Source organism: Trypanosoma cruzi, genomic scaffold (genome assembly GCF_000209065.1).
Source record: "Trypanosoma cruzi strain CL Brener 1047053516377 genomic scaffold, whole genome shotgun sequence".
NCBI lineage: Eukaryota > Euglenozoa > Kinetoplastea > Trypanosomatida > Trypanosomatidae > Trypanosoma > Trypanosoma cruzi.
Genome location: NW_001849500.1, coordinates 184,482 through 204,474, shown reverse-complemented (window position 1 = coordinate 204,474; position 19,993 = coordinate 184,482). Strand labels below are relative to the sequence as shown.

Genomic DNA, 19,993 nt, shown 5'->3' with positions numbered 1-19,993 from the left:
ACGTGAAGATCGTATTCAGCAGCATCTATTTCAGCGTCATCGCTAGTCATGTCCTCGTCTTCACTGGGAAGAAGATGCCGTGCGACGTCGCGCTGACATAAAATCTCCATGATGATCCCCAAGTAGCTGAAGTGCCAGCTGAATATCATTGTTAGTCTCGTCTAAAGCCAAAAAACAGAGGTCAAGATTGTAACCGCGCATGGATAACTCCTGTGCAAGGCGTGTTCTTGACTCCCTGTTGTCATTACCGCCAACTACCACGTTATCAACAGCGTTACCGCCTCCTGTACTCCCACTTAAGGCCCGCCCAAGAAGGCAATGTTCAATCACCAGCCTCTCCTGAGCCAACACCGTGTGTTCCTCCGAGAAGTTTTCGCCATTATCGCAGAATTTCGCCAGGATTGGAAGAATCTCACTCGGAGCAACAAGAACCCCCTTTCGTACACATCGCCAAAGTATTGAAAGAATTTTGCATCGGAGGGTTGTTCCCGTTAACCCGTTATCTACTGCAGTATCACTCCAGATTCGCTCTGCCAAGCATAAAACCTGATGCATTTGCCTTTCATGGAATTTATTGCCTGTTTGAGGAAACGTGACCGCATCGTCTTCCGTGGTGATATCAGTCTGACGCAATGAAATGGTTTGTCGCTTTTCTTCATTCTCAATTATTTCACATGTTTCGTCATCAAGCGAGTAGTCAATCAATATCGCCGTTATTTTTGTATGGCGCGACTTCTGCACAACGACACGATCTCCAGGCACCAAAAGTCTTGGTGCCCCAAATAAAATTCGTAGCGCCAAAGACGTGTTTACTTTATCCTTAGTTCCTTCAAGATTTTTCATAATCCATTTATGTAACTCTTCCCTCCAGCGATGCGGTGGATCATCAGAATTCATATACTGCAGAAAGGCGAGAGCCGTCCATGCCTCAACGGCTGGACGTGATTCAGACGAAGCTCCTGGGCACTGCAACACGGCCCACTCAATCTCCCGTCCCACTGCCAAGAGTGTATCAAGGAATCCGGGTAATTTGTCATCCTCTGTAATCGTGTTTGGATTTACCAGATTCATAAAGGTAAACCATGTTTTAAGAAGTACACAACGCAATTTGGAACTCCAGGCAGCACCCTGAAGAGTGTGATGGGTTATTCTCTGTAAGACCATGACCACACGTTGAACACAGGGTGTCAGTCCATCATCCTTTGCAGACACAAGCACCTTTGCCAAGGTTATTAAATGAGAAGACAAGGATATGACAAATGACTCTGACATGGAGAGGAATAGTGTACGTTCCATCTCTGCACAGCTGCATTCAATGCACTGCTCAACAACTGCCCTTAATCCTTCTATTGAGTCCGCGCTATGGGTCCGCAAACCACTACACGATTCGACAAGACCAAGAGATGCTCGAAGAGAAAATACACGGAAAACATCCCATGCATTTTCGCCCAATGGACGTCGTATTGATTTAATTCCAGGTACTTTATCAAACAAAAATCTCTCTGCCCCAAAATTCACCTTGATAAGCCCCTTTCCGCACATTCCAATCAATGGATGTAATTGATGCTGTAAAACTTCCACCGAAGCGACAATATCCTTTCCGTTTTTGGTCCAATAAATCTCCCTTGTTTCTGTGTTCCATCCACACCCCATAACATCACCTATGCAAAAGGTGCAACCTATTGGCCGGCCAAGCGTATTGCTCTCATGAAGTGTGCCCTCTTCGCTTTGAAGAGCATAGGATTCACTATCCCATCCAGGTAACCGTGAAACACTGTAATCCGATGGTCCTAAACCAACGCAGCAACTTCCCCCAGGATACATATCTACAATGAGTACTTCAAAGTAATAAGGAACATTTTTTTTACCCAAAGACCATTCAGAAGAAACCACACAAGTGCCTCTTCCTCCAAGGCCCTTCATAGTAAAACCAGAACGGCCTATAACTAAGGTTGGTGCAGCCCCACTCGGAGAAAGTAACGTGTTGCGCATACTTTCAGGTATACTACCATTCAAATGTGGTATTCCAGTGGTTTTCCGATTCTCAAATTTCCACAAAAAACAAAGTGTCGTTGTCACATCGCTTCTCACTCTCCGAAAATCAATTACTCGGAGTTCGGACGTTAGTAAAGACAAAAAAACATCGGCCCACACGTCACGTACCCCACTTTTCACATTGAATACTACAAGTTCCAATAGCTGAAAGAAAGCGCCATGGAGTCGAAGAAAATCTCCCTTTGAACAACACTGTACGTCATCCGAGTAGTGCCATCCTGTGAAGGTCTTTGCCAAAACAGGCAGAACAATTCGTGCCAGAGTATCACTTGCCCTTGTCTCTTCAATTAATTGTCGCAGCAATAACATTCCAGACAATCTGTAATGCGCTCTCTGAGTTTGTTGCACAACAAGACGTTCGACACTTTCACGTTCCAGATTCTTATCCCAGAGAAATTGTAAAATAACAGCCCCTGGTTCACCCGACTCTGTCTCTCGTTGCTGAGGCATTTTGGTTTTCAAAACTCGCAGCGCCTTCCAGGTCTGAAAAAAACGCTTCCATTTTCGTTGTGGGCTCGTATCTCTTGTGGAAGTCTTGATTTGAGGCGGTTCTTCCGTTCGGACGCCACATATGGGTTCAAAACGAGCCAAAAGCTTGGCCCTTTCCTCCAGAACATCAAGCGACTCTCGGTTTTCCTGACGCTTTGAAAGCACCAAAGCTCGCATATTATGGATGTAGCGAAACATCGGTGCCAAGGTTTGTTTTGTCGCGTGCCTCAGGGATTCCGTTGGGATCAGTAACGCACAAAATGCTGCCATAAGAAGTCGTTCCAATTTCACCAATCGGTCATCTCGAAGAACAATTAATGCTCCCGGATCATCTTTATGAAGTTCATCAACTACGCGTGAGATAGACCCCACACCTTGTTGTAAATTTTTGATGATGGCATCTCGCTCAGATCCAGATTTACGAATCCCGCCCCATAATAAATGCAAATACTTCAGCTCTACCTCAGACGTCACCACATCTGAGGAGACAAGTAATGAACATCCAATTCGACACAAAGCTGAGGTCAGTGCCACACCAAGCTCATATGGTAATTTTTCACTTCGAGGAATAGTATCTGTAAGGGTGAACAATGCCTCGCGACAACTCTTCAAAAAAGGGAGACAGGCTGCCTGAATAATTGTGGGCAATAATGGAAGGGCAACAGTGAATGATGGCAATAAAGCCCCAACAGCACTAAATTCAATGCAGGTGATCAAGTTACCAAGATAGAGCTCGGGATTTTTTCGAAGTGCCTTTGAAAACATCTCCATAATCCTTTCGCTTGTTCGTAGGAGTAATTTCGCGTACGTGGTCAAAAACGTACAAAACTCCCCTTGAGACTTCTCCACTACCCTGGCCAGGAGAATTTCTTGAAAAACTTCAAGAGAGTGACTCGTCCGCTTTGTGGCCTCCAGAGCCTTCCCATTTCCTCCCAACCAACGGTCCACCTGAAACACCTCCTCAGCCATCAAAGAAGAACAGAACAGTTGAGCATTCTCGGCGTTGTTAAGCAGCAGACTCGATGCCTGTAATGATCCATAATATTCAAGTAGGGAGCGAAAAAGCATATCCTTCATCTCCGTAAGTCGCCCTCGGCCAGCCTGATTCTTAAGAAAAGCAAGGCGACTTTTTTCTGAAAGCAAGCAAAGACATGTCATAGAAAGAAGACCTGAATCAAAAAATGATTCTTGAAAAGAAAGTCGTAGTAGTTCTGCTCTTGCATTTGGTGCCTCACTAAACTCTTGAGCTGCGTTGATAAGAGCTTGGGCGTCAGGAAACAAATCTCCAATTTCTTTCATTAACCCTTCTCGTTGATTTTCAACTCGGCAGAGCAAATTTGCATGCAGCAGTGCATATAACTGCCTGGTGTATTCATGATCTTTTTGATCCATCCATACAATATGAATAAATCTAAGCAAACTCGAGATTAATCCATCTGATGTGTCCACAACGAGCCCTGGTACCTGGACGGACCATGACAATTGGTCCACCAAACATCTTTCAGCCCCTACAAGACGCTTTGCATACATTGCACACTGTGTCAATAGATCCCTCTCACACTCTAAAATATTATCATATGCATCCTTTCTTAAAAATGGGAAATAATGTTGTTGGTGTAATTCCCAAATCAACAATCGCTTGGGATGCTCTGCTGTTGAAGCATAACAAACTAAAGAATGTCGCAGTGCATTATATGCCATACCTTTGAGTGGAGTACGGATAGGAAGCTCCACCCTTGCCTGAAATACCAGTCTGAAATCGTATGTTGTGTACTCACAAATGGTAAGAGAAGGCCCTTCTGTCGGTACAGCAAGAGCAATATATCCTGGACAACTTGACAAAAAGAGAATACCCGAAGACTCTCGCCAAGCAATGGGTGCAAAATCATCAATGCAGCGTACAATATTTAGTGGAAAAATAGGAAAATGATCAACCAATAACCATGTCGCTTGTCCATGATGCAAAAGTGCATGAGAACCATTTGAGGCATAGTCCGCGATAACGTCACCCTCACTCTCATCGAGTGGAAAGTATCCAAAAAGTGTAGGCTCTATTGTTGTAAGAGAGCGCCTGCTATCTCTGGCAAGCTGAACAGGGGTGCGGCAACAGTTCCATATGCGCACTTCGGCTAAACATCCCACAAAGCTTTTTCCCAAAACACATTCAACATCTATCAAAGCCTCTGGAGAAACAAGTGCCGGCGCTCGAGAGACAATAGCGTCATTAACCCATAGTTCCCAAGAATTACCTTTAAATAAAAGTGCCACATGCCACCAACGCTGACAAAATGCCAGTTTTCCGGGAACTGAAAACGTTACAAATGAAGCCCCAAGATGAGGAGTTCTAGAGCCGCCACGCCATAAAACACCCTCTGGGGTAGGCTCAATTTCAATTAAAACCTCATCCAGACTCTTGTCCCCGAGTGAAAGAACACTTTGATTTTCCAATGCATTGCATGGATAAACCCACATTTCCAATGTAAAAGGATGAAAATTTTCTTTTAACGTCACGCGACCAATTGATAGCGCATTCCCCTTACTAAAGTAGTAACATTTTTTCGTCGAATGCCATAATCCCTGACCTCGCGTCAGTGCGCACTGGGATGTTACATGAAACTGATGATTATCAACTGAAAATATAATATCCAGATCTTTTTGAATTAAATGACACTTGCTGTTTGATATCCGCGACGACTCACTGCACACAAGACAACTAAGTATAGAACCATAAATATCGAAAACAACATCACGTGAAGCAACCAAACAGTCATCAAAAAGAAATAAAATCTTTGTTTTTTTCAAGAGCCTTCCAGATACACAATCCAACTTTTGAATAGAGTAACAAATATTTCCCAACGCAGATGGTATTCGATTGGCTAGAAACAGTTCCTTCTCATTACAGAGAATAATTCGCGTGTTTTTTTCAATGGACACTTCAAACTCTTCCCTAAGCTTAAATCGAGTTCCCATCATCCCTAATTGATCGAATACACAGCCTCTATTCCCACTACACACAACAAGTCTCTCATCGCTTGGAAAACAATTCACCTGAGCTGAGTGAATAGGGAAGGGCAACTCACAAGTTCTTGTCAGAAAACCATCGGTTTTTGCCTTCACAAAACTTACACGATGCTCTAAGGGTGGAGGACAATATTTTCCTTGCAATGCATCCTTAGTTGATTTTTGTAGAAGACAATTCACGACAACACCGAGTCTTTCAGAGCGTAATGCCAAAGAAAACTCGGCAAAAAATAGCCTTCGTTTTTGCTCTTCTGTCAATACGGAGATGTCTATACGAGACCTAAAGAGCTGAAGAACCTCCACACATGAACCAATGTCTTTTTTGGAGGAAACACCTCTCAAAGCCATTGCCTCTGTACCCTCAATAAGAGCATCACAAAAAGACCCAATAGCGGGGCAAACAATAGATCCTAGATGAACCACACTCTGGAGAAAACTTGGTTTATGGGTCTCCTTTTGTACTGTTAAGGCAAATGATTCTATTGCTCCCAAAAGCCTTTCGCGAATAAGCTCAGATGCAGCAAGAGATCTTTTGAGTTTAACAGAACGAAAGCTATCCATTTCTTCAAAATTGCTATGTCGATTCTCTGCGTTGTACTTGGAGTTTTTTATCAACATCTGGACATACTTTACAGCATAAGACGGTTCGCATGGAAGCAAAGGTATTTCACAATCCTTAAGAGTGATAACGATACTTGATAAGGCCTCATTTTTGCGAAGAAAATCAAAGTCTAGTATGTCTGCAATGCTAAGAAGACCCCAATCACTCAGATCCTCTTCCATTATATATTTTATAAAATAACTATATGTATGGGGATACAACAACAAAAAGATGATGCGTAAACAACAGAAAAACTTTAAAAACACAATATATATTATTATTAATATTAATATTATTATAAATAAATTATGGATTCGGCTATCATATAAAAGCAAAATAATAATAATAATAAGTATTAACAATAATGATAAGAATGATGAAAATAGAGAAAGGTTTCAGTTCCAAAATTGGTCTCGAAGATATTTCGCAATATGTTTCACCATCGGACCATCAAAGGCACTTGACAATTTTCCCAGCTTGATCTCGCATTTCTCAGATGCCACAAGAAACGCACCCCTCGCAGCACTCTCTGGGAAAAGACACCAACTTGTCCTGTATAAAAAAGAAATAAGATGCAGGCATACCTTAATAGTACGCTCGCGATCTAATCCAGCTACAGGATTTTCAAGCAAAACTTCGTGGAATACTGAACGCAAGCAAGTCTCAATTAATAACACATTATGACGAACAACTTGCACCAGTAACAATTCAAAACCAACTATATCACTTTCTTTCACACGTTCCAGGCATTCTCTAAGAAAATAGTTGGCGTTGGAAGCTTGACGTTGCTTAACTGCATATAAAACGCATCCGCCAAGAAGAACATCGATAGGAAGATCTTCGTCACTGATAGTCCTGAAGTAGTGCAACACTATAATTGCATGCCTAGCCACCGTCCGAGAAAGATCACTTGATAAAAGTCTAGTGATGGCATTCTTATCTGTTTCACTTATCGAGGATATTTCCATCGTCCTAAATACTTCAATGATTTCATGTGAAGTATAAGACTCTAAAAAATAAAAAAAGGATTGTAAAGAAATTAATGTTAAAATAAATTTTTCGGCGGTACAAAAATAACATCAATAATAAATAAATAAAGAAATAGTATTTACTATTTTATTATTATTATTATTACTATTATAATATATATATATTGTTTTTTTCTGCACTCCAATTCAGAAAAAATTTGAGACAAATTAACACGGCTAATTTGCATCATTCCTAATCTGAGCTAATGTATCAGACGTCTCAATGCTGGTCAACATACCAACCGAAAAGGCAAGTAACCCAAACAAACCCACACCTAACAAAAGGCCAGCGGCAACATCACCAGACATCGATATTGTATTGCTCGTTGAAGCGGCAGATGAATCAGCCGCAAATGCCACTTGGCTAAACAGAAAAAACGCCAAAAAGCAAATCTCAGAAATCCCCATATTGTATGTTTTTTAACCTTTCCTTTCCGTCCGTAAAAAAAAAAAAAAAAAAAAAAAAAAAAAAAGAAGAGGAAAGCCAATAATTATCAAAAAATAAAAATATAATAAATAAATAAAATAAATAGATCAACAACAAACAGATGATAAAATAGCCTCATTATCATATACCTATATGCCACCGTATTTTAATTTTTAAAAAATTAATAATAGTAGTAATAATAATAATATATAAATAAATATTGTTTTTTCTTTTTTGCTTTTTGCCGGAAATCGCTTTCTAATCATTTTCGGTCTTACCCGGACGCACATTACGAAGATACCATGCGGACCACGCGTTCCTTTCTCCATCTGGTATGGAAGCATAGTTATTATAGTCTGCAGTATCACGGCGAAGATTGGACCATTGACCTAGAAGCTTCACCTCAGCGGAATCGTCACACTGTAAAAATTCAGTTTTTAAAAAACTTGCATCAGATGGAGCAATATGAGCCAAAGTATCAACCTCAAATTCCCCTTCAATCATACTCAAGAGTGAGTGATAATCAATCTCTTGTAAATTTTCAGCTTCATTAGTCTCTTTTGGTTGAAAAAATGTTGGTAATTCACATGCTCGAATAGCTTGTTTATTAACTTCACCCCTTAAGCGAATTGCATCATGAATTTGTACGCGTTTATTTACATCTCCAAGATAAGTTAGCGCCAATAAGCGTTTTTCAGCAAGAGCACGCGATTTCCATTCATGTCCATCAGATCCATCATCCCAACTCGAAAACCCTCGTCCGATTGAAAGGGGTAAAACTAATTTCTTCCGCATTCATTCTAATACAGACTAAAGAAATAAACAAGCAGTTTTTGTTAATTCTTTTATATTCTCCTTTTATTTATTTATTTATTTATTTTACTTTAATATATCGATACTGATGCTAAATGGAAAGGATAAATTCATTTGAAAAAGACATATAAAAAAAAAAAAAAAAAAAAAACAATTGTTAATTCATTCTAAATATATTTTCTTTATTTTACTACTACCATTACTAATACTAATATATGTATATTAAATTTACTGCAACTAATTTTTTTCTTGTTGTTGTTTTGATTTGGTATTATTATTTTTTTATTTATTTTTTTATTTATTTATTTATTTATTATCAATTGTGTATTATCTCCTTTATTCCGTAAAGCGAGAAATATTTTTAACCTGAGGAAATATAATTTCTCGTTTTTTCATTGTTGTAGAGAAACACAAGCTAATTCGCTCTTTAGATAAATCTATTTGAGCCCTTATTGTTTTTTCGTTAGTGTTTCCATCGTCAAACTGAGCAAAGAAAGTTCTGTCATGCCTCTCAGATTTGCAAAAATCCAAATCCAATAAGAAAGAGGCAGGTTCCTGATTGTTTTTTATTCGTTCAATGTCCTTTTCTGTAGAAATAAGAGACTGTACCAAGCGAGCATCTACATGTTCTTCAAACTCAATCAAAAAGATTGAACTTGATTTTAAAAAATCATTACCTACCACGCTCATATAATAATTATTTCCATACACAGAAATAACATTTTCCCATTTTTTAAATTCAATCTCATCGCCATTCTTTAATACATCTTTCATTATTGCAAAAACGATACCAGTCATGTACGCATCATATCCCGCCTCATGTGCTTTCCCTTCACTTCCTATGCACTTCTCATCATAGAAGTGAAAACCAGGAGGGAACTGGAAAGCAATTAAATCTTTCGATTCTTTATTTATTTTGCAGCATTCCTTATATAAATCATCCAAATGATAACATTTGTTTAGCTTAGAAAAAAACATAGTTTTAGAAAGTGTCTTAGTATCATAAATGCAGGGAAATAACTCGTGAACCTGTTTTTTAAAGTCCTCGTACCTTGCAGGAAGAGGCGCTTCATGCATATGCAGCATAAACATTATATCTAACCAAAAATTATGACCAATAATAGGTTTCTTGCATTTGGTTAAGCATTTCCAAATTTGTCTAAATCCCAATTTCTCCGAAAAAACGCCTGCAGAATTGACCGCTGTTTTTCCCCCTTCCAAATCCAATTTATTTCTATCCACTCGATGCACTGTTAATTCTACTGGTAGCTCGTATAGTTTAGAAATCTCGTCGTACTCTAAATTCACATATATATCCTGCTCTTTGAGAGTAGACATTACAAGTGCCTCAATTCCCTTGGTCATGACTGTCTTTAAAGATAATATTTCCTCTTCCTTTTTGTATGGATCAAGATACCATTTTTTAATTTCATTCACAACATGAAAAACAATTTTCTCTTTCAACTCCAAGCACGAGGGATTTTCTTTTTTCATGGTAAACCTTCCTTCCTCTTCCTTATTACAGTAATGCACTCCAAATGCTAGCCATTTTTGAAAATCCAACTTATGTGCCACCAAAAACCTTATTGCATCGGTATTTACACCGAAATCACAATGTTCTTTTAATAAATAGAAATTGTATGGTTTGACCTCGTAACCGCCCGATTTCAAACGAGTAAAGAGCGTAATTCCAAACTGAAATGCTATATATCTCTTAACAACACCTCGACACGCTTCGTAAAGCTCAGGCAAGGACATGAAACGTGATCGTTGCTGCCCGTCAAAGTCTACACCTGTCATTTCTTGGTCTACGGCGTAAAAGTCACATTTTTCTAAAGAGTTTTGGAAATCCTCAAAAATGAAAAAGAGACTCGATTTGTCAACGTCCATTTAATCCGTTGATATCTATAAATTCTTGGATTCGAAAAATGCAATACCCCTTGCGCGGTTCCACCGATCACATTGAAAAAAAGTGTGAAAGAAATGTTCAAAAAAAAGAACAGATAATACAGGCATCCGCGGAAAAGTACAACACGCATACACAGCCATTCATCCAGAGGGGAATCCCACCGACGGATTGCGCCGCTGCATTCCCCGTCGCCAACGAAGTTGCCGCACCATCGCCCTGAAGAAAGCCAAACATCCAAAAAAGAAACCCCTCTTCTTTCCACAACAACACGCAAACAAAAAAAATCGCGCTAAACCCTTCCCGTGCCGCGGGCCCATTCTCTTTTCTTCGCGGCGCCTCGAAAGCCCAAAGGGGAAAAAATTGACGAGAGTGGGGTTTGAACCCACGCCCTCGGAAGGATTGGAACCTTAATCCAACGTCTTAGACCACTCGACCATCTCGCCACCGTCAAAAAAAGACGTGGAGAGCACTACCTAAATGGAAAAACGAAAAAAAACAAAAAAATTTAGCACCGGTTGGTTTCGATCCAACGTCCTATGGGTTATGAGCCCATCGCGCTTCCACTGCGCCACGGTGCTGCATCCGCTGCGCTCGAAAAAAAAGAAGAGTTTCACCGTGTTATTCGCAAAACCCAAAAAAAAGCGACTTTACGGTGGCCGCTTGGTCTAGTGGTATGATTCCTGTTTTGGGTACAGGAGGTCACGGGTTCAATTCCCGTAGCGGCCCTTTTCTTTTAAACCGAAAAAATTATTTGCTCGCACAGAACTCGATCCCGTGCCATGTCTTGCAGAATTGAATCGAAAAACAAAACAACAACTGGGCAACCACGCTGCCTTGTTCGCGGAAACAAAAAATAAACGTTATTGTTCCAAAAAAAACGATTTCCAATATTTTTCAATTTTTCGGGAAAAAGCAATTTCGACGATACTAAGGCATCGTCGTTTCGACTTTTACTAAGCGACGCAGCCCAAACAATTTAAACAAAACTTTTGAAACCCACGACCTTCGGGGAAAACAGGTCGAAGCTTTTTTTTTTTTCATAGGATCTTGTGAGAAGGATGATCGCGGGAGAGCTGGCTAACTTAATTAATCTATGTATATCCTGATAAATGGATGCATTCTTTATGATACTTTCTGCCGTATGAATCTTAGGGGAAGAACACGACTTTGTAGGGGCAGGGAACCGATATAGGCAGTGTATTTTGTTTTTATTTTTTACAGACACACAGCCAGGTAAGTTTCAGGAAATGGCTTTGGTTCCCTACACAGTCTCCGAGTGGTGTGATATTGGCGCCCGTCTCTGGGACATGGTGTGCCAGTGTGGCGAGACCCAGGTGCAGATGACCTTCATTAATGGTAACCAGATGTCGGATGAGACGTTAACTGTGGCCGCATCATCGACAGGGTTATGCTTGTTCCATGGACCTACCTCTAAAGCATGGCAGGATTCTACTCTTATTGGAAATATTGCGAATCTACGGGCGACTCAGATCCCCAATTTAGAGACACAAGCGCTCCTGCCCGCTATGGGGGCAGCCCGGGAGTTGGGGCACCAACAAGGGCTCATCACTGCTGAAAGGAGCGCCTGAATATTGATTACGCTAACGCCGTCGCGGACGTGCAGAATCGGAATGATCAGCTTAACTCGCAGTTTGAGGAAGCGCATATTAACCTTTCGGTGAGGGAATCCAATATCGCCGGGGCCGGCGATCAGGTCTCAGAACTACAACAGCAGTTGGAGAACACTCGCGCCCAATTACGGGAGCGCGAATTCAACTTGGGAAGGCTCACCGGTCAGCTCCAGGAACGGGAGGCACGCCAAAACGCACAACAACCCGCGCGGGATGCGGAGACGGCGGGGCGGGACGAGGCCCCCGCTACTCGACACGTTGTCAACGGTGGCGTATCTACACTACCGCATCAAACGGATATCTTGATGGCTGGAGGCGTGCCTAGCAGCGCGGCCCGACACAGTTCGGCGGCTTACAGACTCCCTCACGGCAATGTTGGGAGACCACATTTCCACCCTTCCACGCCGTTGCCTTCCCGCACTTCTCCCCTGGAAGCCCAATCACCTATGGAAGAGGACCGCGGTTTCTGCGCATTCGACGTCACCACGCGGCCAACGCGCATATGGAATGAGGGAACTTCCGGAGTCGTTTTCGACCTCCGGTGCGCATACCAATGCTGGCAACAAGAGGACGAGCAGGTTAAACTTGCCTTTGACAATTTGGTCGAGTGGATCGGCGTGCTGGAAGGCGGGCCGGATCCCACCGATTGCTTCATGAATTTGGGGAGGTCCCTACTGAATGCATTCCGGATGCGGCTCACGATGGCATCCGATCCCGGCATCCGGCTTTCCAAACTGCGCGCCCGTCTTTACACCGCCGTTCACCAAACGGACACCAATGCGAAGGCAGTCCAGCTTCTCGTCGATCGGCGAGAAACCCAACGCACTTCGCGATGACAACGATGTCATACCTATGGACACGAGGCATCTACATGCAACGTGCGCCCCAGAAGGAATTACTCGCGGCGCAGATGGCCGTCAAAAAACGGCAAAGGGGCCGCCCGCTGCCTATGAGGACGGACGACAGCAGCCCCATCCAATCCGCCACCTCCGGCTATTACGCACGGACGTCGCACCGCACCGCCGGAGCTCCACCCGATCTTTCAAATTGCCCGACGCAATCGTCGGGAAGGGCAAAGGAGCTTATCCGCCAACGACGCTCGACTGTGGTACGACGAAACACCGACATCCCCGCTTTGGGCCAGTTATATAAGGAGATCAAACGAGCTCGCTCGAGAGATGTGTGTGCCGTCAAAGTGGGAGCAGAGAATGTCCCTTGCGGGGCAATTCACGACTTTTTGCCGCACGCACGAACAGCCGATGAACGCGGAGAGCTGCGCGGCCTTGTTGATGGCAATCGACGTGGCGCCATGGACTCGACTACAGCACGCCAGGATGCTGCGGTCTATGTTGGAAATGGATCGGACCCCGCTGGAAATGATGATTCTGGGGTTGCAAAAGATTGCGGCGCGATGGGAGACGAAGCAGGCGCGCCCCTTAACAGAGGAAGGGATGGATCAATGTATCCGCAGCCGGACCGATTGGAAGCAAAGTGTTGTTTTTCGACTTGTGTGGATAACGGCGAGTCGTTGGTCCGAGATTGCGGCCTTGACCCCCAACAATTTCACACTGGAGGCGGACGGGACCCTAATTTTGGATTGGTCCGTGGCGCCGAAGACGGCGAGGGCGGATCCATACCGCGCCTCGCGGTTCGTGAGGATACGAGGGCAGGACGCGTTCGACACTATAAAGCTATGCAGAACACTTCAAGAAAACGAAAAGCTCACGAATATTACTAATGCCAAAGTCGAACGAGCTCTGGCTCCTTGGGATGCCACGGCGCATTCCACAAAACGCGGTGCGTTGAGGCACGCTGCTGAAATCGTGGAGGCGTACAATTTGAGCCCATACGCGATCTCGCAGTTGGTGAAGCACGTCGACCCGTTTGACCTTCCCCAGAACACAGTTCGATATTTGGGGAGTTACACCACAATGCTGACCCAGGTGTCGTCGCTGGCCGCATTGATGTGAAGGGAGACACTGCGAAAGGGCAGGAACCCTGGTTGAGAGCAGAGGAGCATTTTTCCATGATTTTAATCATCATGCTGCTACAATAACGAGACGCGCGACAATGACGCGTCTGACCACTCCACAAGATGAACACGCTATCCCGCTACAGCGAGTCAACGTGCCCGTATTGAATACCAAAGTGGATCATGAGTCGGTTGAACCCGGCCACCTTGGAGAGGCTCATGCAAGTTTGTGGACTCGTCGGGCGGTCCCCTTTCCCTCCGTCTTCCTCCGGTAAAGCGTGCGAAGGCTCACGGAGGATTCCAACCGCTGACGCGCGTTTGTTACGAAAAGCAGGAATTATCGAGGACGCTTCGTCCATAATAACAGGCGGATGGATAATGCCTTTTTCGGCTGTAGAGGAGAAAACCACCGTTTTACAACGACGATGGATCGCGTGGCCACGCGACAAGAACAGAGACGACCCTTATGAGGCCAATGTTCCTCTTTTACATATTTCCCATTATTTGCTGCCTGTGATGGCTGAGGCCGCTTCATGCCTGGACTTAAAGGCATCCTTTTTTTCAAGTCTCTTTACCGCGGGAGACTCGGCATCTCTTTTGATGCCGCGTGGAGGACGGCACGCTGGTGGAGCTTACACGGCTCCCTATGGGATACAAGGTCAACCCAGAAATTCTCCAGACCATTACTTCGGCAATTGCGGGGTGACGACGGTGGTTCACCGCCTCTGGGCCGCACCTCCATTGGTGCGTGTCGACGTTTGGATCGGTAATATACGCATTGCAGGGTCGAAAAGCGATGCGACATTGTGGGAAGCCCAAGTGCTTCGTAATGCGGACAGTTGTCACGCCACGATAGGGAGGATCGCGAATCGGGCGCTACGCATTACACCTTTCTGTGTGGTGCAGTTTGATCACACTCCAGACGGTATCCCTGAGTGACAAGTTTGTCCGCTCTGTGCGCGCCATGCCGGCACTCAATTCTTTAATCATCGCGGAAATGGAGTTTGTAGCGTCACGATTTTTATGCGTGGCTGCCACTTTTGGGCACGCGCTTATATGACCACTACTTTTTTATCAAGGCAGTGCGACGACAATTATCCGCAACTAACCGGGGAATTGTGCTGGAGACATCCCCGGCGAACCTTCCGCCGTCAGTGGCTGGTTTGGGCGAGAGATTGCGACACATCATCGAGAATAATCGTAGGCGAAACAACAAGCCCACAGAAAAGGCGTCGGCCGCCAGCATCACTGATGCATCGCTCCATGGATGGTGAGCCGTTTTTATTACACAATCAGGCGACGTTAAAATTGCCGGAGGAAAATGGGAGAGGAAACCTTTTCTTATCATGCAAGCCGAGGCACGCACGGCACGCTTAGCCTTATCGGCCTTTTCCGCCATCCTGCCATCCACCACTGACGTTTGGGTGAAAAATACTGTTTCAAGGAGCGGCGAATAAAGGCAGCTCAAAATCACACGCCATGATGTGGGAGCTGCAACGGATATATGAGTTTTTGGACCCTCGCGGAATACAGGCAACTTTTGCATACGTGCGGTCTGCAGAAAACACCGCAGACGGCATATCACGCGGTCGTGTTTTTACACTTCAGAAATTGGCGAAGGGGAGTAACTTGCGAAGGGGAGCGGCGGGGTCTTGTGGCTGTCAGATAATATACGTATATATACAATTAATTGGCCTTAAAGTACGAGGATATGGCGAATTCACTCTCATTCCATTTACTCCTTTTTTTTTCTTCTTGTGTGATTTCTAGAGATAATTTCAGCATTCGGTCAGTCTCCCGGGCGGATATTCACCCCATGTCATCGCGTGGAGTGAAGCACCGTATCTCATTGAGGGTGGAATGGGCGAACAGTGTGGGTGCTGCGTCGTGGCTGGATGAGGATCCGCTTCCGCGTGTAGCTGGCGGGGTGGGTGCCCGCTCACGGGCCAAGTTGATTGTGAGTGCCTCTTGACGGCATCCATTCATCTCGCTCTCTCTCGCTCTCTGTCTGTCTTTCCCTGTTGGGTGTGAGACGTGTTGCACTGCGCGAGGGCTTGCCCGCACACACCGACGGCCCGCCGTGACGCCCGCGATGGCCGGTGCGGAGTGGCGGTGCGTGGCGCTGGTGTTTTGCGGAGCGAGTGGGTGCGGTATCTGCGAGAGGGTCAGTGCTTTCCTCGCACCCTATGTGTGTTTGTGTGTGTGGTGGTGCTCTTTTCTGTGGGCGATGGCTCTCCGTGCTGACCCTTCCGGATTGTCTTGTGTTCCGCTCTCCGCGTGGGTGCTCTGCTCTGCTCCCCGCTGGCGTCTCTGATGTATTGCCGCTGCTGCTGTTTTCCTCCTTCACTTCTTGAACACACACAAAGAAGGAAAGCAAGCGCTAATCGCTACTGTGCACTCTGAAGGCTCTGAAAGGACCAACCGTACACCGCCCACACACACATATTTGTATACTCTCACGTGTTGCTGCAGTCAAGGCACCCAACAAACACAACCGTTGCGGCGTGAGCGGATCCGGCGGAAGGAGGAAGTAAGAGAAAGTGAGCAGCAAATGCCCAGCATGTCCCGTCGTGTCTTTGATCCCGCGGTGCTGCTCCTCCTTTTCGTGATGATGTGCTGCGGCAGTGGAGCTGCCCCCACTGAGGCGAGTAATTCAGGGGAAAAAATCATCTTTCAGGTAAATGATTCATTTTCTGATTCAATGAATGCCACCTTGGTACAGGCGTTTCATTCGTTTCGTGCACCCTCTCTTGCTTACGTGAATGGTGTTGTTGTGGCTACTGTTGAAGCGCATTACACAAACTCCACGGATCAAAAATCGTGCGTAAGTATTGCTGCAAAGTCGATGAAAAGCAATGGAGGGACGTGGACAAATGGAACTGCCATCGTGTTTGATCATTACGACGTGAAAATTGACCGCCTGTTGAGCCCAACAACCATTGTGGATGAAAAATACCGTGAAACAAATGCTCTTGTCGGAGGTTATGGCACGTCAACGACTCCATTGACGGAGTTGGCCGCTGGTGACTATTGGATGCCCAGGATGGCGAACGGTGTTGTTCCGCATTACGAAGACGATGAGAAAAAGAAACAGTTTGAGTGGCAAAATCGAAGCACGTCAGGTGTTTCTTATGACTTTTTGGACGGTACCAGCACCAAGCCCAAACCCTTCAAACAATTTCTGGGTGGTGGTGGCGCAGGCATTAGGATGGAGGACGAAAGTCGCTATGTGCTGCCTATTGAAGCCTTGACCCGTGATGGAAAGAAAGTTTCTTTGGTCATCCTTGCCAACGGTACTCATTATGGTTGGGAGTTCTCAAAGGATACGAGTCATTACGGATGCATCCAGCCTGCGGTTCTTGAATGGAAGGGAAAAAAGCTTATAATGATGACGTCGTGTGATGACGGCAGCCGCAGGGTTTACATGGCGGACGAAGAGGGGACTTGGTGGACGGAGGAATACGACACTCTTTCACGCGTGTGGAGCAACTCGCTGAAACGTACAGGGCACGGCGTGCAGGGTGGCTTCGTTGGCGCGATGATCGATGGACAGAAATACATCCTCGTCAGTCGGCCGGTATATGCTGAGAAGAACGGTAAAGAAACGGGCCGACTTCACTTGTGGCTGACGGACATGCAGCGAATTTATGATGTTGGGCCGATATCCGCTGAGAATGAGAACGTCGCCGCCAGCACTCTGCTGTACGCCACGGTCGAAGTGCCGTCATTGGAAGAGGAAGGACCGAAGGAAGAGAAGAAACTGTACTGCTCGTACGAGGTTGCTGCAGGGGGAGATAACTACAACATTGCTTTTGTGGACTTGACGGAGAAGTTGGAGGACATGAAGAAGGTGGTGGCTGCATGGAAGAAGAAGGACGCGTACATTGCGAGGGAGTACGGCTGCGGGAATGAAAAGAATAAACCACGTGACTGTGGTGAAGCCCTCGCCGAGGGACTGGTTGGCTTCTTATCCAACAAGTCAACTGACAGCACGTGGGCAGACGAGTACCTCGGGGTGAATGCCACAATAACGAAAGGAACGAAAGGAAAGGTGACCAGCACGGAAAATGGTGTGACTTTCGAAGGGTCCGGAGCAGAGGCGCAGTGGCCTGTTGGCAAGAAGGGGCAGAATGTGCCGTACTACTTTGCGAACTACAAGTTCACTCTTTTGGCGACGGTGTCCATTCACAAGGAGCCGAAGTGAAGCAGCTCTATCCCTTTGATGGGTGTGAGGATGAACGATGCACAAGGCACCCTGCTCTTTGGTCTGTCGTACACCCACGAAAAGAAGTGGAAGGTAACATTCAGTGAGAGTCTTCGGAAGCCCTCGGCGTATTATGACGGTGTTGGATGGGAAACAAACAAAAAATATCAGGTGGCACTGGAAATGCATCGTTATGATGGCGTGAGTGTGTACGTGGATGGGTCGCCGATATACGACACCGAAGATTATGAGGACGAAGAGGATTACAACTTTACTCAAAAGTTACGAACGCTGTTGAGCTCCCAGAGCATCTCGCACTTTTACATTGGCGGGGACACCAAGAGCAACTCGGACGACATTCATGTGACGGTGAGCAACGTCCTGCTGTACAACCGCGCTTTGAACGAATCAAAGCTCAATGCGTTAATGAAGAGGAACGCAGTCACTGCTGCAGCGGCGAAGGTGCCGGTCCAGGAAGTTGCGGCTCAAACTACCAATGTGAGTGAACATTCTCGTCATCCCGTCAATGTGCCCGTCGTCACGCCTGAAGCGCAGCAAGACGCCACATCATCACCACGAAGTCAACACCCACCAGCGCAAACATCAGAAAGTGAAAGTGGCCCGGTAATTTCCAAGCAAACATCTTCTGATGTCATTGTCCCTTCCACCTCAGCTGATATAGAAAAGGTGGAAGAAGAGTCACCTGGCAGCGGTGCCTTGGCGCCTGCATCGACTCCAACACGGAGCGCGGGCAGTCATGAGTTACTTGGAACCGAGATACCTGTCAGTGGGGAGAACTTTCCTCCCAACATGTCTTCACCGCTGATGGGGCAGGTGGGCACAGCGGATGAAGACTCTCCGCGGAACGGCAACACCGACGATCAGGCGCCGCACGGCACTTCACCTGATGTCTTGGAAAGCGTGTACGACGAGCCGTCCACTGCCAACACGCTCGCCAGCGACAAAGAAGACGCTGACCGTGACGAGGACACGCATGCCCACACTGCCGTGGGCACGAACAGCGGCCCCGATTCATTCAGCAGCACTAACGTGTCGGGTGGCGCTGATGCCGCACCGGCTCCTTCGAGCGCAGCGCCTGGGGAAACCAAGATCCCATCGGAGTTCAACGCAACAATACCCTCGGACCATGTCATTTTGCTTGAGCACGGGCAGTTCGGCGATTTGGCGGCCATGGCTCTATTTACTGACAGCACCGTGCATGTGTGTGTGTCTCGGGTGTTGTTGCTGCTGCTTCTGGGGCTGTGGGGCACTGCAGCTCTCTGCTGAGGTGTGAGGAAGGGCGGAATTGCGGCTTTTAGTGGAACAACGAATGTGCAGCTTCCCAGAACTACGCAAATATTTCAAGAATATCTCTTTTTCCTTTTTTTTCTTTTTTCATTTCTTTTTTTTTTTGTTTTTTTCTTTTTTGTTTCATTTCTTTTTTTTTTTTTTTTTTTTTGCTGGTGCTCTGTTGAAATAACCAGCACCCCTGTGTGTTTTCCCCCCAAACGGTCGCTTTCTGCACACCGTCATGAGTGATGTGTTTCCCCCTCTTTTGCTTGCTTTTGCTTTTGTTACCCACACGCGGTGCCGGCCTCATTGTCGTGCGTCCCACGGACTGCACGAGAGGAGGAGTGGAGGAGCAGGCCGGATGCCGCATTGAATGTGAAGAATGTTGTGTGGGCTCGTGGAACAATGTGTTTTGTTGTTTTTCTGTGTGGACAGTATGTATGAACTCAAAAACACGGTCGTATTGTACTCCAGAGGAAACGAAATGAAACTCGCGCCAAATCGCTTTTTTTCCTTTTTTTTCTTTTGTTTTTATGTTTTTTTTTCTTTTTTC

General features: G+C 45.5%; 3 protein-coding genes, 4 non-coding genes and 2 pseudogenes across 7 annotated transcripts, besides 23 other annotated features; 3 read left to right on the top strand and 6 right to left on the bottom strand.

Annotated features, from left to right (window-relative positions):
• On the bottom strand, positions 1 to 6,348 carry Tc00.1047053506251.130 (annotated as a pseudogene).
• Positions 1 to 11,012: a sequence feature (heterozygous, Esmeraldo-like haplotype).
• Positions 6,347 to 6,367: a sequence feature (AT_rich).
• Positions 6,433 to 6,476: a sequence feature (AT_rich).
• Positions 6,502 to 6,551: a microsatellite.
• Tc00.1047053506251.120 (hypothetical protein, conserved) lies at positions 6,562 to 7,134 on the bottom strand (the record flags this gene model as incomplete). Its single annotated transcript, XM_808583.1, has 1 exon — positions 6,562 to 7,134. One exon carries the CDS (start codon positions 7,132 to 7,134, stop codon positions 6,562 to 6,564), a length of 573 nt encoding a protein of 190 aa, XP_813676.1.
• Positions 7,275 to 7,307: a microsatellite.
• Positions 7,637 to 7,670: a microsatellite.
• Positions 7,688 to 7,753: a microsatellite.
• Positions 7,784 to 7,803: a sequence feature (AT_rich).
• Positions 7,804 to 7,829: a microsatellite.
• Positions 7,830 to 7,843: a sequence feature (AT_rich).
• Tc00.1047053506251.110 (hypothetical protein, conserved) lies at positions 7,880 to 8,416 on the bottom strand (the record flags this gene model as incomplete). The annotated part of the gene is made up of 1 exon (XM_808582.1): positions 7,880 to 8,416. One exon carries the CDS (start codon positions 8,414 to 8,416, stop codon positions 7,880 to 7,882), a length of 537 nt encoding a protein of 178 aa, XP_813675.1.
• Positions 8,479 to 8,501: a microsatellite.
• Positions 8,564 to 8,585: a microsatellite.
• Positions 8,709 to 8,749: a microsatellite.
• Tc00.1047053506251.100 (hypothetical protein, conserved) lies at positions 8,771 to 10,324 on the bottom strand (the record flags this gene model as incomplete). Its single annotated transcript, XM_808581.1, has 1 exon — positions 8,771 to 10,324. The coding sequence occupies one exon, from the start codon at positions 10,322 to 10,324 to the stop codon at positions 8,771 to 8,773; it is 1,554 nt and encodes a 517-aa protein (XP_813674.1).
• Positions 10,705 to 10,786, bottom strand: Tc00.1047053506251.94. Its single transcript has one exon. It is a non-coding gene; the product is annotated as a tRNA-Leu (tRNA).
• On the bottom strand, positions 10,850 to 10,921 carry Tc00.1047053506251.88. The gene has a single exon. It is a non-coding gene; the product is annotated as a tRNA-Met (tRNA).
• Tc00.1047053506251.82 lies at positions 10,998 to 11,069 on the top strand. The gene has a single exon. It is a non-coding gene; the product is annotated as a tRNA-Pro (tRNA).
• Positions 11,013 to 11,261: a sequence feature (haploid, Esmeraldo-like haplotype).
• Positions 11,262 to 11,369: a sequence feature (haploid, non-Esmeraldo-like haplotype).
• Positions 11,276 to 11,325, top strand: Tc00.1047053506251.76. Its single transcript, XR_008255331.1, has one exon. It is a non-coding gene; the product is annotated as a small nuclear RNA (snRNA) U5, partial (small nuclear RNA).
• Positions 11,370 to 15,155: a sequence feature (areas not merged during assembly with more than two copies in the genome that could not be assigned to a particular haplotype).
• Positions 11,385 to 11,558: a mobile genetic element.
• Positions 11,385 to 15,606: a mobile genetic element.
• Positions 15,156 to 18,343: a sequence feature (heterozygous, non-Esmeraldo-like haplotype).
• Positions 16,498 to 19,437, top strand: Tc00.1047053506251.70 (annotated as a pseudogene).
• Positions 18,344 to 19,386: a sequence feature (areas merged during assembly that could not be assigned to a particular haplotype. This can correspond to areas where the two haplotypes were merged or to regions with more than two copies in the genome that were merged during assembly.).
• Positions 19,387 to 19,993: part of a sequence feature (heterozygous, Esmeraldo-like haplotype) that runs on past the window's edge.
• Positions 19,525 to 19,609: a microsatellite.
• Positions 19,946 to 19,993: part of a sequence feature (A-rich) that runs on past the window's edge.